This window comes from Anomaloglossus baeobatrachus, chromosome 7 (assembly GCF_048569485.1).
Source record: "Anomaloglossus baeobatrachus isolate aAnoBae1 chromosome 7, aAnoBae1.hap1, whole genome shotgun sequence".
Taxonomy (NCBI): domain Eukaryota; kingdom Metazoa; phylum Chordata; class Amphibia; order Anura; family Aromobatidae; genus Anomaloglossus; species Anomaloglossus baeobatrachus.
The window spans coordinates 303,614,329-303,630,970 of NC_134359.1; the positions used below are offsets into that span (position 1 = coordinate 303,614,329).

Genomic DNA, 16,642 nt, shown 5'->3' on the forward strand with positions numbered 1-16,642 from the left:
CTGGAACCATGTCGCTCCAGCACCACTTCTTTGTTGTTGATGACAAGTCCTCATGTGACCGCTGCAGACAATCACTGTGTCATTGAATTGTGTTGTCTACCTTGGCATCACTGCTGCAGTGGAGAGACAATGCTGCAGAAAAAGGAGATTTAGTAGGTACGAAGAAGCTAATTTTGTTATTGAATTGTATTGGTATTGTTCTCTCCAATTCCTTCTATCTTTAAATCGGTGCTGATTGATGCACTCGGTGAAGGAGACTGAGTGCTCCGTGGGAGAGCTGATGGACATGGTTTGTAAGTCTCCGCAAGTAGGTCCGAGCCCCAGGGAGTGAATGTAGGGGTCCTTAGCAGAAAGAAGGGAGACCACACGATGGGGATGAAGTGCAACTCTCGTTTTTACTCACAGTGTTGTTGAGCTGAGGTGCTGAGGACGGCTGGGTCAGACCCCTGGTCACTTTTGTCCCAGTGCCGGTGTGGTGACCTGGTAGTCTCTTTCCCCAGCACCTCTCACTGGTTGATGGGACCCCGTAGCTTGAAGCATTTATGGGTCTCTTACTGTCTGTCGGCAGGCTCTCGTCCGTATGGCGGGTAGTGCAAACCCTGTAGGGTTGGTGTTCTGTTCTGGTCCCTGGCTAAATCTTTACTGCTGGTGCCCCCCGACTCTTGGGTCAGTTGTGTCCGTGAAGGTCCCCTCACTGTGCAGGTATTTGTCAGGTTGCCTGAAGCTGTCACCTGACCTAGGGCCCTGTGCCTCGTCTGTGCTTTGGTTCCGGGGTACCTGGCTGTACCCTCCCGGCAACCACTCTCCTTGCCCCCTGGGTCACTGCTACATGACCCCGTCTGGAGACATGTCCGTCCCCTTCAACTGTCACTACTGGACTCCCTCGTGTTTCTGTCTGTCCCCTCCCTCCGGGTTGCCGTCTAGTGGACTTGACTGGCTCCACCTCTGGGTGGCCATCCATTGGGTCCTGAACTAGTCAGTCATCCCTAATTGGGAGTTGGAAACTGGGGATGTTATGTGTTTTGGTGGTACCGGCACTGGTCTTCCAGGTCCCTGGGGGTAAGCCCTGCATCTTTGTCAGGATGCAATACCTAGTAGTGCCCTGAGGGGTTCAGTGTTGCTACAGAAACATCGGCACCAAACCCCATATAGAGAAAGAGATTAGATGATAATTGAGTAGTTTGGGTCGTGTCACAGTGATTAAGATCACGGATGTTTTCGTGACTCATAATATTTGATCATTTTTTGTTCCCCACAGTGCTCCCTACATTAGAAATTATTATGTGGTGTTAGGATCCTACAAGCTCGAACTTGACAATCCTAACAAAGTCATCCGTGGTTTGGAGACTATTCTCGAAAGCAGCAACACAATTGGGACATCGCACTCCTGTGGCTGGACAGTCCGGTCACCTACACCAAGTACATCCAGCCCGTCTGCCTGCCCACCGTCACCTTCCCCTGTGCCATGGACTGCTGGGTCACCGGCTGAGGAGACACTCCATCCGGAGCTGAGGACACTTCTATGTTTAAGGTGATGGTGGTCTTCTTATTTTGGTGGGATTTTATTATTGTGATGATTAGAATTATCTTCTTCGCAGTTGTTCATTTCCCTTTAAAGCCTTTGATTTTATAAGAATTATCTAGAAGAATTTTTAAAAAAATATATTATTTTATAATGATCGATTCTGTCCAAAAAATAATAAATTAAGAAAAGGAAGAAAAACAACAGAAAATATAAAACTGGTGAAATCCCATGAATAGCTCATAGTGTAGGAGGTAGATCTTCAGTGAGGTCACTGAGTTCACAGACCTGCATCTCCTGGCAGAAAACCACGTTGTTATTGCCAAGAGATGTAGATTTGGTGACGAAATTATATAAGTATAACGCGCCTGCTCTAATCCCGTTATCTCTTCTACCACCATTTTAAAGCACCTGATTCGGGTCCCCTAAGACTTATATGAGGATCGACGTCTGAGCTTGAACCAGGTTGAAGGAACACTTTAGCTTGCAACTTCTCACCCCTGTACCGGAATCTGGTGTCTCTGCAAAGACCCCCGATGTTACACACCTCTCCCAGCCCTGGGCTTTCCTCCTCTCACCTTGGTCCACTGGACTCTATTGCGCTCCATGTCGAGATTTGCAGATGGCCTGTAGACAGTGCTCCATGTGAAGGTCTCTATGGGCCTATTTAAGGCTCACCAAGACAAACACCTGTGTCTTGTATTACGACTTTTAGTGTTCCCGAGTCTTAGGACTTCAATATCCATGTTTGTTCTTAGCTCCTCATAGAACCCCAACAGGTTGGTCAGACACGACTTATCTTTCATGAATCCATGCTGTCTGTCAGTTATCATATTATTTTCTGCAATATATTTTTGCATGTCAACCCTTGAAATGCCCTCAAAAACTTTGCACACTACTGATGTCAGGCTTACTGGACGGTAGTTGCCTGGATCTACCCTCTTACCTTTCTTAAATATCGGTACCACATCAGCAATCCTCCAATCCTGAGGCACCAACCCTGTTACAAGCGAGTCTAAAAAGATGATATACAGCAGTCTGTCAATTACTGAGCTAAGTTCCCTCAATATTCGTGGATGAATGCCATCTGGCCCTGGGGATTTGTCAATGTTTAATTTACTCAGACGCAGGCATACTTCATCTTGTGTTAAATTAATTATATCGGGTGTTGAACTTTCATTTCTCAATTGTTGAATGATCCCTGGTACAGTCAGTTCCTTGGTGAACACAGATGAGAAATGCCTATTTAATATTACAGCAGACCTGGATTTGTTTTTCTTTCTAATAAATTGGTGAAAGAGGGAATGTTTTGGTGAGTGTTTTTTCAAATAAAAATGTGTTTGTCGTCTATTTTTTTTTTTATTACTGACTGGGTTGGTGAAGTCGGGTATCTGATAGACGCCTGACCTCATGAACCCCAGGGCTTGATGTCAGGTGACATTATACATTTGGTATTAACCCCATATATTACCCCGTTTGCCACCTCACCAGGGCACGGGATGAGCTGGGGAAAAGCGCCAGGAGCGGCACATCTAATGGATGTGCCACTTCTGGGGCGGCTGCGGCCTGCTATTCTTAGGCTGGGGAGAGTCCAATAACCATGAACCTCCCTAGTCTAAGAATATCAGACCCCAGCTGTCCGCTTTACCTTGGCTGGTGATCCAATTTTGGGGGGGGACCCCGACATGTTTTTTTTTTTAATTATTTATTTAATTTAAAATAACAGCGTGGGGTGCCCTCAGCCAAGGTGAAGCTGCCAGCTGTGGTCTGCAGGGTGATGCCATCTGCTTTACCCTAGCTAGCTATCAAAAATAGGGGGAACCCCACGTCATTTTTTTTTTAAATTTATTTATTTTTTTGGCTAAATACAAGGCTAAGCACCCCTTAGTGCCACATGAAAGGCACCAAAGGGTGCAGAATTACAAAATGCAGGAGAGTGGGACATGATGTGTCTTTCTGCCATTATAATAACAGAAAAGACTGATATGAAGTGCACAAGCACAAGAAAATCACCAGAGCGCTCTACGCTGTGAAAAGCAGTAGAAAATGGTGCTGGAGTGAACATTATTATTATTATTATTATTATTTATTATTATAGCGCCATCAATTCCATGGTGCTTTACATGTGAAAGGGGTATACATAATAGGGACAAGTACAATAATCATAAACAGTACAAGACACAGACAGGTACAGGAGGATAGAGGACCCTGCCCGCGAAGGCTCACAGTCTACAAGGGATAGGTGAGGATACAGTAGGTGAGGGTAGAGCTGATTGACCGCCTCATGTAGGTTGAAGCTATGGATCCTCGGTAATTTAAGGAATTTTTCCTTATTCAGTTTTTTTGCAGTACGCAAAAAAAACGGAAGGCACACGGATGACAAATGGATGACATACGGACCGTATACGGAACGGAAACGGATGCCACATGGATGCACCTGTGAAAAAAACGGACCGTTTTACGGATCAGTCGTGTGAATGTAGCCTTATTCTGATCTGCCGTGTATAAACAGCAGGCAGAAATAAGTAAATAGCTCCCCCCAGCAGCAGAAAATCTCCGGGTTTTCAGGGGTTAGCTGAGACCCTGGAGATCATGATTCAGGCCGGTTTTTCCGGTCCCCGCTCACGTGATCACTGGTATACACCATATACGAATGATCACGTTACAGTAAATGACAGCGCCGGTAAAAAATTATTTATCTCCCATCTGACATAAACAAACATGTCAGATGGGAGTTAAATCTCCTCCCTGGTCCCCTCCAGTCCCCCCGGTGTCGCCAAAGTGCCCCCCGAACCCCTCCCGGAAATCCAAGATGGCCGCGTACACAGCAGCGCGCCGGCCGCATTCACCCTACTCCTCTGATTTCTGTTGCATGTGCCATGACACATGCGACAGAAAACTCCTCCACAGGCCCTGCCAGGTCACCCCCTATAACCCCACCGGTGTTCCCCGGTGTCCCACGGTGCCTGTGCAGCGTTGATCCTCCGCGGCCCCCTCCTTCACAATAGACGCTGCCGCATGCACAGAGCGGCTGTCAGCTCAGCTTCCTGTGTTCAGACACAGTGAGTGGCGGTTCTGCATCTGTCCTGGGTTCAATTCCCACCAAGGACACCATCTGCAAGGAGTTTGTATGTTCTCCCCGTGTTTGCGTGGGTTTCCTCCGGGTACTCTGGTTTCCTCCCACACTCCAAAGACATACAGATAGGGAATTTGGATTGTGAGCCCCAATGGGGACAGTGTTCCCAATGTATACAAAGCGCTATGGAATTAATAGCGCTAATTAAATGAATAAATTATTATTATTACTGCAATGCCCTGCTCATGAGGTAAGGAACATAATTGATCAGGAGAGCTATATACTACATTTCCAAATGGAGATATTTGATTTTACAGTTGCCCTGCTGAATGACTACCAAACATGAGAGTCCGTTATACGACACAAGAAAACATGTCTAAATAGCGAGCTCTGTTTAGTATTCATTCAGCTGGATAACTGGACTTAAAGGGTATTCCATATCCAAGATCCTATCCCCAATATATAGTAGGTGGAATAGTAATAATATTAGGACATACCTTTATTAGCAAATTTAGTATAGTTCTCCTGATTAGGCATGCCCTTACCTCATGAGCAGGGCATTGCAGCTTTGGTAGCAAAAGTTACGACATGGACTCTGCTGCTGCGGACCTGGGGAGAGTGGGTGCCTATTCATTGCACCCACACTCCTCACATGGAGGGTCTGCACTCCTAGAAAATGGGGGATACATTCCCTGAGAGTGTCCCCCCATATTCTAGACGATCCAGAGTTGTCGTGGGACCCCCTTATTTTTTTTTCCTTACAATAAATTGGTGAAAGAGGGAATGTTTTGGGGAGTGTTTTTTCAAATACATTTTTTTTTTGTCTAATTTTTTTTGTTAGTACTGACAGTTTGTGATGTCGGGTATCTGATAGACGCCATGACATCACAAACTGCTGGGCTTGATGTCAGGTGACCTTACAGCTAGTATCAACCCCATGTATTACCCCGTTTGCCACCGCACCAGGACACGGGATGAGCTGGGGTGAAGTGCCAGGATTGGCGCATCTAGTGGATGCGCCACTTCTAGGGAGCCTGCGGCCAGCTATTTTTAGGCTGTGAAGGGCCAATAACTATGGACTTTCCCACCCTGAGAATACCAGACCACAGCTGTCCGCTTTACCTTGGCTGGTGATCCAATTTGGGGGGACCCTACTTTTTTTTGTAATTATTATTATTTATAAAATAATTATAAAAAAGAGCTTGGGGTGACCTCCACATTGGATCCCCAACCACGGTAAAGCTGCCAGCTGTGGTTTTCAGGCTACAGCCATCTGCTTTACCCTAGCTGGCTATCAAAAATGGGAAGACCCCACGTCATTTTTTTTTAACTTTTTTTTTTAAATAAAAAAAATTAATGGGCTTCCCTGTATTTTGATTGCCAGCCAAGGTAACGCCAGGCAGATGGGGGTGGCAACCTGTATCTGTCTGCTTTATCTGCGCTGAGAATCAAAAATAACGTGGAGCGCTACGTCATTTTTTTGAATGATTTATTTTTACAGTACTGTGATGTCAGGCAATCAAAATACAGGGAAGCCCATTTTTTTTTTAGTTATTTAAATAAATAATTAAAAAAAAATACGTGGGCTCCCGCTGCATTTTTTGTATTGCTAGCTAAGGGTAATCCAAGCAGCTACTGGCTGCTAACCCCCACTGCTTGGTGTTACCTTCACTGGCAATGGAAAATCCAGGGAAGCATTTTTTTTTTCCAAAAAACTAAAAAAAAAAAAAAATGACGTGGGCTTTGCCATGTTTTTGTATGCTAGCCAGGTACAGCAGGCACCTACGGGCTGCCCCCAACCCCCAGCTGCCTATTTGTACCCGGCTGGGAACTAAAAATATAGGGAAGCCTTTTTTTTAATTATTTCATGAATTTCATGAAATAATTAAAAAAACCCCAACATGGGCTTCGCCCCATTTTTGTGTCCAGCCAGGTACAACTAGGCAGCTAAGGATTGGAATCCGCAGCACAGGTTAGCCCGAGCTTTATGGGCCCCTCTGCTGCGAATTGCAGTCCGCAGCTGACCCAGAAAATGGCGCTTTCATAGAACCACCATCATCTGGTGCTGTATCCAACTCTTCCAGCAGCCCTAAAGCTGGGTGGCTCGCTGGGTAATAAAGGGTTAATAATAGCTTTGTTTTACTAGCTAGTATTAAGCTAGAGATTCTTAATGTCAGGCAAGTTTGACCCGGCCATTAAGAATCTCCAATAAAGGGTTAAAAAAAAGACACCACACAGAGAAAAAATACTTTAATAGAAATAAATACACAGACACACTTAGAGACGCCATGTTTATTACTCCCTCTCACCCCTCCACGATCCTGGTCTTCTGTCTTCTTTCTCCTTCAACCCATGCAGCTCTGCTACATCAGACAGCACAGCATGGGAGGAAGACGCTGCTGCTCCCATGCAGTTTAATCACTCAGTGAGTGAGCAGAGGCTGCGGGTTGGTAAGCGGTGACGTCACCGCTGCCACCGTTGAAATAGTAATCTGACAGGCGGGTTACTATAGCAACGGTGAGCTCCGATCATGTGATTCCCGGTTCCGCTATTTACCAGCTATGGCATCCAGTCCTTGCACGTGGGCTGACTCTGTAAAGAGCATTGACATGCATGAACAGGGAGCTGACCATGTGCCAGAGCATCTCGCCAATACACGGAGATGCTCAAACGAGCACCACATACCGGAGAGATGCACTGACAGGACCTAGCATGACATCTAGCCATGTGACCAGTCTGTAGCCAATGAGATAATAGACACGTGACTGGTCACATGCTATCACGACGTCACGGAAGGTCCTATCATCAGTGCTAGTTACCGGTAGGGCGCAGCGATGATCGGAAGGAGAAACGGCAGGAGACAGAGTGCAGGACGCATCGCGGGTACCTGTAAGTGTAATGGCAATGTTTATTAACTGTATGTGTACATGTATAATGTGTTTGTATGTGTTTGTGTTTGCCTGCTATTGTTTTCAATGGGGTTCGAAGGTATTCGTCAAACGTTCGTCGAACGTTCGCCGAACCAAGCCACCGTTCGACGAACCGAACCAAACTCGAACACTAGGGGGGTGGCTCAACACTACTGAGAACATAAGTAATGGAATAACCTGACTTCTTATCTTCTCAGTGAGTTTGACGACCCCAATGACCCTACAGAAGGTGATGATCCCGCTGATTGACTACCAGACGTGTGACAAGATGTATCACTTGGATTCAGGGGTCAGCAGTTATACCCCTATAATCTATAACTCCATGATATGTGCCGGATATTCTCAAGGAGGAAAGGACTCCTGCCAGGTGAGGAACCAGTATTGTACTCTTCAAACATCACAGGCAGACAGCTCAATACCTAATATCAGTCGATATGAGCAATTTTCGCCATGAACCTAAGGTCCAGGTGAAACAAATCACAGCATGCACCTACAGGTTGTGGACAAAACACCTCTTGGAGAAAGTGTCATCAAGAATAATGGATGACATGGCCTGTCCACATATTGTATGGAATTTCAATAGTCATCAAGTAGATCGTTATTCTCCAAGTGAGGGCACTGCGGGGGACTAATGGCCATCATGGGACATAGATGGTGGAATGGAATGGAATTCCATTTAATGAGACTAAATTGTAAGACCAGGCCCAGCTGCCCTCACCATTTGTGGAGTCGGTGGTCATATCTCTAGTAGAGTTGAGCGATGTTCGAGGTTCGCCAATTTCATGTTCGAGTGATTTTGGGGGTGTTCTAGATCGAACTCGAACTCGAGCTTTTTGCTAGAAGCTCGACAGTTCGAGTTACGTTCGAGAACGGTTCGATCACCAAAAAGCCTAGCTAATTACTAGCTGGCTTTCCACTGTAATAGTGTGAGTCACTGTGATTCACGCTATTATCAAATTTCAGTGTATAGTGTGCGGGGGGGACGCGGTTTAGATCAGTGCTGCTGCTGAGTGCTGAGAGAATGGCGATCGCCATTTTTTTTCCTGAGTGCGCGTGCAGTGGGGCGGGCCAGGATGTCAGCCAATCACAGACACACACACACAGCTAAGTGGATTTTTGCCAGACAAGCAAGGACATGTGTCATAGGCTGTCCATGTCACATGTCCTTGCATTATAAATACGGCCAATTTCCCCGTCGCCGCCATTATCTGTCTTCTGCGTGTGGGTGACAGTCACCGCTCACGCTGCTGCCACCGATCCTGCTGTGTGCGCTATAGACATAGTGCAAGCTACACAGCGCTGTAGGGATTAGGGACTGCTGCTTATTTCAGCCCTTTCAGTGCTAATTTACAAGCGTTCATAGCCATAGCTGCTAGGCAGATGCGTGCAAACGCTGTGTAGGGCTTTAGATAACAGCGTCTGGCTGCCTCAACTCAGGGAATTCCTTGCTGCATTTTATCATTAGCAGGGATAGAAAGTGAGGCTTCCTTTCCTGTCCTGGTACCCACAGAACCAGGGCACTCTACCCACCTGCCCAGTTTTGCCACTCTATTTTATTTGCCCAAAGAGCTGACACTTTTTCTGCCATCCTAAAAGTGTCTAGAATACTAAGTTAGTGTTCCTTTCCTGTCCACTGACCCACAGAACCCGGGCACTAAAGCTAGACCACCTCTGCATTTATTACACACCTGTCCATTTTTGCTATGCAACTCTAATTGCAAACTGTGCTGCCACTGTTGGGGCCATACTAACATTGTCTGGGATAGTCAGTGTTGGTTCTTCACCTGTCAGTAAAGCTAGAACACCTCTGCAATCTACACCACCTCTCCATTTTTGCTACCACATTTTAAGTGTCCAAATTTGTCGCTAACAAAATGAGTGGCAAAAGGATAGATGCTGGTGGAAAGGGGAACAGGCGTGTTGGAAAAGGAAAAAAAGTTTGTGTCCGTGGGGAAGGTGGGAAAGCTACAGTAACATCTGCTGAAGATAGGCCATCTTCCAGAAAAAGTAAGATGTCTACTACTTTTCGTGGACAATCTGATGTGCTCCCTTTATTAAGGAACTGAACAACTGTAGCAAAGGTAGATGATGCACAAAAAAAGAACATGCTTCAATGGATCTCAAGTGCTCCAACAAGTGGCCTCTCCTCCACCTCAACTTCAACATCCAAAAAACAACAGTCCTCTGAGTTGTCATCCCAATCGCACTTGCTTTCTCCCAGCTCTCAAGTCTCCACCCGCCCTGCAGAGTATGGTGTAACAGAGATGGTGGAGTCTGGAGAGCTGTTCAGTCACACTATAGCCTGGAAATCAGAGGTCTGCTCCCAAGCTTCAGTGAGTACAGACCAGAAAATGGTCTGCAGTGATGCCCAGAAGCTTTGTGAGTCAGATTCAGGCCCTGATGACCAAGTTTCTGAGCATAATGTAGACCCTCATTCCCAAACTGTAACACCTGTTGGTAGAGACAATGAGGAACATACTGATGACGATGAGATGCAGATACCCAATTGGGATGACAACTTAACTATTCAGTCAGGGCAGGAAGAGGTTAGGTCTGAGGGCGAGGGGAGTACAAACACACCGCTTGGTGATGAAGTTATAGATCCCACTTACTGTCAACCCACAGTCAGGCAATCGAGGAGGTCACCAAAGGCGGTGGAGGAGGATGCAACTGACGACGAAGTTACCTTGCGCCTTCCTGGACAGAGGAGGAGTACTGGTAGCACGTCTACAACTGCATCCTCAGCCACCACTCTGCCTCTGAGCACTAGTCGGGGTGGCTCAGCAGGTCGCATGTCCTCTAAGCCTTGCCTAGACTGGTCTTTTTTTGACCTTGCAAAGGATCTCCCAAATCATATGATCTGTAAAATTTGTCGGCAATCTATAAGTAGAGGCCAAAACCTCACCAGTTTCACAACTTCTTCCATGAATCGTCACATGAATAACAAGCATAAGTCCCAGTGGGAAGCTCACCGTGCTGCAATGCGGCCTAGCGGAGCGGACCATCCACCGCCTGCCCCTTCCAGTGCATCTGCGCGCTCTTCATCTTCTATGACTGTGGGGCCAGCTGTTAGACCTGTTCTTCCACGCAGACCTTCCACCACTTTAACCACAACAGGCAGTTTGCTTGGCATGTCATCAGTTGGTTTGGAAGGGGAAACAAGTGCTGGTGTACAGCTCTCTCAGACATCGAGAGCACCAACTTTGGATGAAGGCAACATCATGTCTCCGCCTGCACTTTCCTCACAGACCTGCAGTTTTCCAGTGACATCCTACTCACCACCATCTCCACACAGCAGCCAGATCTCGGTCCCTCAGATATGGACAAATAAAAGGCCATTTCCTGCGAGCCATGACAAAGCTAAGAGGTTGAATTTATCCCTCTGTAAGCTATTGACTACCGAAATGCTGCTTTTCCGCCTGGTGGACACAGCGGATTTTCGAGACCTTATGTCCGTCGCAGTGCCCCAGTACCAGATGCCCAGTCGCCACTACTTCTCCAAGAAAGGTGTGCCTGCGCTACACCAGCATGTTGCACACAACATCACCCCTTCCTTGAGAAACTCTGTGTGTGACCGGGTGCATTTCACCACCGATACTTGGACCAGTAAGCATGGACAGGGGCGTTACATGTCGCTGACTGGGCACTGGGTAACTTAGGTGATAGATGGAGAAGGGTCTGCTGAACAAGTCTTGCCGTCCCCAAGACTTGTGCGTCAATCCTCTATATGTCGAAGTTCCTCCACTGCTTCTGCCTCCTCAACCTCGTCTGGGTCCTGCCCCTCCGCCCCAAGCCTGCCTGGTCAGGCCACCCGCGTTGTAACTGCGCACAAGGAATCCTGCACACCTCCTTACTATGCTGGCAGCAGAGCTCAACGGCATCAGGCAGTCTTTACCTTGAAATGTCTTGGAAATAAGAGTCACACAGCGGCTGAGTTGTGGTCAACTCTGCACTCAGAGTTTCGTAAATGGTTGTCTCCACTCAACCTTCAGCCAGGGAAGGCCGTGTGTGACAATGCTGCAAACCTGGGTGCGGCCCTTCGCCGGGGCAAGGTGACACACGTGCCTTGTATGGCTCACGTGTTGAACCTTGTTGTCCAGCCATTTTTAACCCACTATCCCAGCCTAGATGGGCTTCTGCACAGGGCACGGTCACTCTCTGCTCACTTCCGCCGTTCAACCGCCGCATCTGACTGACTTGCATCGCTCCAGAAGTCTTTTGGCCTGCCGGCTCATCGCCTGAAATGCGATTTGTCGACATGCTGGAATTCGACTCTCCACATGTTACAGCGATTGTGGCAGCATTGCTGAGCCCTGGTGCAATACGTTATGATGTATAGCCTGGGCTAACGAGATGCAGAGGTGGGGCAGATCACGCTGCTGGAGTCATCTCAGATCAAGGACCTATGCACCCTTCTGCACAGTTTCGACATGGCGACGAATATGTTTAGCGCTGACAATGCCATTATCAGCATGACAATTCCAGTCATTTACATGCTGGAGCACACGCTAAACATTATTCGGAGTCAGGTGGTGGGACAACAGGAAGGGGAGGAAGTACAGGAGGATTCATATGCACAAGGGACAACAACATCAACAAGGTCCAGACGTTCTTCATCACCAAGGCGGCAGGGGAGAGGGATTAACAAGGGTGCATGGTAGCAGCCAAAATGTTGAGGAAGGTGCAGGACACCAGGAAGAAATGGAGCACGAACTCTCGATGGACATGGAAGACTCAGCAGATTGTCGCGGTCCCCGCTCCCCGGTCCAGTGTTGCGCTCCCCACTTCCCGTGGCACGCTCCCCGATTCCTGACGGCGCGCTCCGCTTACCACTCCTGTCTCCGGTCCTCCTGCTCCCTCCATCTTGCCAGTATCCTCCAGGCGCCCCTCTGCATTGCAGGACACTCTGCCCGGCACTCCTGGTTCCACGGAGCCGCTTCGTTCCCTGGCCTCAGGCACTCAGGCCTCGCGCATGCGCGTTAGGGCGCGCGCACGGTCATTGACCCTTTCTTAAAGGGCCAGCGTCCAGAAACAGGATATTGGCTTGCAGAGCCCATCCTGCCTCGCCATCCGGTCCTAACCACGACTGCTGCGTAACTCCTGTCGGGGGCTGTCGGCTGAGGACTCCAACATCTTCTTCAGTCCGGACCTGTCTCCGATCCCCAACGCCACGTGGTGACCTCCGTCCTCTCGTCCAGCTGGATCCGGTTCCACCTGTCATCTCCACCCGGCACCAGAACCAGAGCCTTGTTGTCGGGACTACCATCTGGAACCTTGTGACCTCAGGGACATCTTCCTTCTAAGTTCCGGAACGGACTGTGGCTGTACAGCTAGTGCTTCGGCTACCGTGCATCTAGGCCCTCTGACGGGGTGACCGGACAGTCCCTGTATAGGGGTTAGCTCCAGGTTGCTCCGCTGGAGGAGTCCGGTGCACGACCCAGCGTTTCCACCACCAGGACCTTACACAGATGAGGTAGACCTTGGTCAAATTTCGGTTGAACGAGGTTGGGGGGAGATGTCAGAGGAAGAAAGCAGGGTTATCCCCTCGCTGCCACAAACACAGCGAGAACTTGGTCCTCCTGGATGCGCAAGACACATGAGCGCCTTCTTGCTGCACTACCTACAACATGACCCTCGGATTGTCAAAATTAGAAGTGATGATGACTACTGGGTTGCCACACTCTTAGATCACCTTTACAAGTCCAAATTTGGTGAAATAATTCCAGCCATAGAAAGGGACGCACGTATGCAGGAGTATCAGCAGAAGCTGTTACTCGATCTTAGCTCGGCTTTTCCAACAAACGCCGGTGGTGCACGGAGTGAATCTAACAGTTGTAACTTGCCAAGCATGGGACTGTCTCGTCATTATCAGTCAAACCATACCAGTAGCACCGTATCTGGTGCTGGTAACAGCAATTTTATTGAATCGTTTCATAATTTTTTTAGACCATCCAATGCAAGGCCACAAGAGACAAGACGTCTGACACATAGTCAACGGCTGGAGAGGATGATACAGGAGTATCTCCAAATGAACATCGATGCCATGACTTTGCAACTGGAGCCTTGCTCATTTTGGGCTTCAAATCTTGAAAAATGGCCAGAGCTCTCCACTTACGCCTTGGAGATTTTGTGGTGCCAGCGTTGTCTCTGAACGTGTCTTCAGTGCTGCTGGGTGTGTGCTGACAGATAAGCGCATGCGTCTGTCCAGTGACAATGTGGACAGACTAACGTTCATCAAAATGAACAAGTCATGGATCCGCAAGGACTTTACTACCCCGATGTCATCCTGGGGATAGTAAAGGCTGGCATATTTTGGAATGTGCTTCATTCAAATGTATCTGTGAAGTTTACAACTGGGGCACAAGTGATGCCACTGAAGTGGGGTCTGTGGCACAATTTTTGGAAAAAAGGGAGACTCTGCTTGGCGTCCCTTTGCTGTGCTTTTAAAAATGATCCAAGATGAACAAATCATGGATCAGCAAAGACTTTGCTACCTACCCCGGTGCTATCCTGGGGACGGTTAAGGCTGGCGTATTTTGGAATGTGCTTGATGCAAATCTACCTGTCAAGTTTGCAGCTGGGGCACAAGTGCTGCCACTGAAGGGGTGTCTGTGGGGCCCAATTTTGGGAAAAAAGGAGACTCTGGTTGGAGTCCCCTTGCGGTGTTTTACATGATTTTAGAAGGACATGCCATGCCTATATCTGTGTCTACTCCTCTTTTTCCTCGTCCAGCTGTTTTGTTTTCGCATGAGTATATGTCCTTGTCACTTTCCCATGTGTTTGTGTTGTCTTGGGAGTTGTTTGTCACCTTTTGGACTTCTTTGAAGGTGTTTTCTATGTGTTTTTATGTGTTTGTGATTGCCTTCCATTAATTTCAATGGGGTTCTAGAGGTTCGTCGAACGGCTCGCCGAACCGAACTCGAACGCGGCCTCTGTTCGACGAACTGAACTCGAGCCTCTAGAGGCTCGCTCATCTCTTATCTCTAGTGATCTGATACCGTTGGCTTCTTCTGCCTTTGGGATTATAAAAAGTGGAGAACCCCTTTAATCCAATGTATAACTTTTACCTGTTTGCTAAATTTTGTAGTTTTGGCCCTACTTCTGCTCATCATGTACATGTTGTGTTTTAGGGAGACTCCGGAGGACCTCTTGTGTGTAAGGTAAATGGCACCTGGTACCAGTCTGGAGTTGTGAGCTTTGGAGTTGGATGTGCTTTACCTGACCGCCCCGGGGTCTACACTCTGGTCACCTCCTACCAGTCCTGGATCCAGCCCTACGTATCAGACCTGAGCTTCCAAGATGTGACCGATATCCCACAACCTTCCCAAAAATGCAGAGGGAACGTGAACGTGTTGAGTCATCTGCTGACCCTCCTCATTATCACAGCCTCACTAGCTGCTCCACTTTGAGAACAAATCATTTCTATCCAATATTTTTTAAAAATATTTAGAAATATAAACATTTAATAATTAAACATTTTTCTAATAAAAAAAATAAAAAAAAATTTAATTTAATTTTTGAAAAACAAAGAGGAAATGTTAATATTTCTACTGAAGGAATTGAGTCCTGAGTGTTGACGTTGTGTGAGCGGGGGATGAGCTGGAAACGGATGGATGTAGAGGGATTTTCACTCTGTTCTCGCTTTGTTTTAATACTTTTGATGTGAAACATAGAAACAAGTTTTTTGTTTGGACCTCATCAGACAGTGATTAGAAGATCTACTGTGACCCTGCTCAAAAAATAGTCAATGGAAATCTCTGAGCAGCCAGGAATGTAAAGGGATTGTCCACCTCATGGGGTCACGTAACTCCAGCACCACTTCTTGTCGTGGACATGTCCACATGTGACCTCTGCAGACAATCACCGTGTCATTGATTTGTCTACATGCAGTGAAGGCAATGCTGCAGAAAAAGGCAATTTAGTAGAAATGAAATATCTATTTCTGTTATTGTAACTGTTCTCTCCAGTTCTTCCTTTTTTCGAAATCGTTGCTAATCTAGAACTACAAACGTCACCAACAACATCTTTGAATCTGGACCTGACTTATCAGAAAATAATTTCTTTCTGTATTTTTCCATTAAATTGTAACTAGACGATTGCAAAAACATTTATATATTTTTGACCCTTTAATTCTCTTGGTGGTCCATGTTCTCAGACCTCCATAATGACTAAAAAAAGAAGAAAAAAATGCCAGTTTACCAAGTAGATTCAATGAATAGGCTCCTATTCTATATAGACGCTCAGCAACGGATAAATGGCAGGAGCTCTTGCCAACAATTGATATAGAAGAAGGATAGATCCAGCGAGCCAAATTTGTGATGATTAAAAAAATCTTTTTCTTTATTTCAAATGTAGATTAAAAAATCTTTTCAATAGCAGCATAGTACAAATATAGGCAGAGATGAAAACATTGCAATGTTCATGGCAATGATAAAGGTTTAGCCGAAACGCGTCTTGCCGTGCGCTCTACAGCAGTAACTTTTCATCTCTGCCTGTATTTATACTATGCTGCTATTGAAAAGATTTTTTAATCTACATTTGAAATAAAGAAAAAGATTTTTATTCATCACAAATTTAGCTTGCTTGATTTATCCTTCTTCTATAATGACTAAAAAGACCCCTGAGAAGTGCGCAGCTCTGTGCAGAGTAGATATAGACTTCCTATTGAATCTGTAAAAGCTGTGCGCTCCTCGGTGGAGTCTTCACCAATCTTTGAGGGACTCAGAACCCAGATCCAGACCTGTCTGAATAGAATGTAGGGGATGAAAAATGTTTCCAAAAGTTTAATTATTCTTAAATCTTGGAAAATGTTATAATTTTCATCATTGCAGCCCATGAGCGGAATCAACGAAAGTTCCCCATTTGGTTTTCCATTCACCCATCCATGTATGATGTTGCTGCCTCCATTGCCATCTTCCTTTGACCCATTTCTGCAGGTTTCTTTTGAGTGTTCTCCATCCTCGTCACTCATCCATGTATGATGTAGCTGCCTCCATTGCCGTATTCCTTTGACCCATTTCTGCAGATTTCTGGTGGAGGTTCTCCATTCTCGTCACCTATCCATGCATGATGTAGCTGCCTCCTTTGCCATCTTCCTTTAACCCATTTCTGCAG

General features: G+C 46.7%; 1 protein-coding gene across 1 annotated transcript; it reads left to right on the plus strand.

Annotated features, from left to right (window-relative positions):
* Positions 1 to 129: 129 nt before the first annotated feature.
* LOC142246800 (prostasin-like) lies at positions 130 to 14,937 on the plus strand. The gene is given in 6 exon segments (XM_075319849.1): positions 130 to 152; positions 1,259 to 1,371; positions 1,374 to 1,484; positions 3,249 to 3,269; positions 7,726 to 7,895; positions 14,659 to 14,937. Coding segments are annotated over 6 exon segments (717 nt in total).
* Positions 14,938 to 16,642: the final 1,705 nt, after the last annotated feature.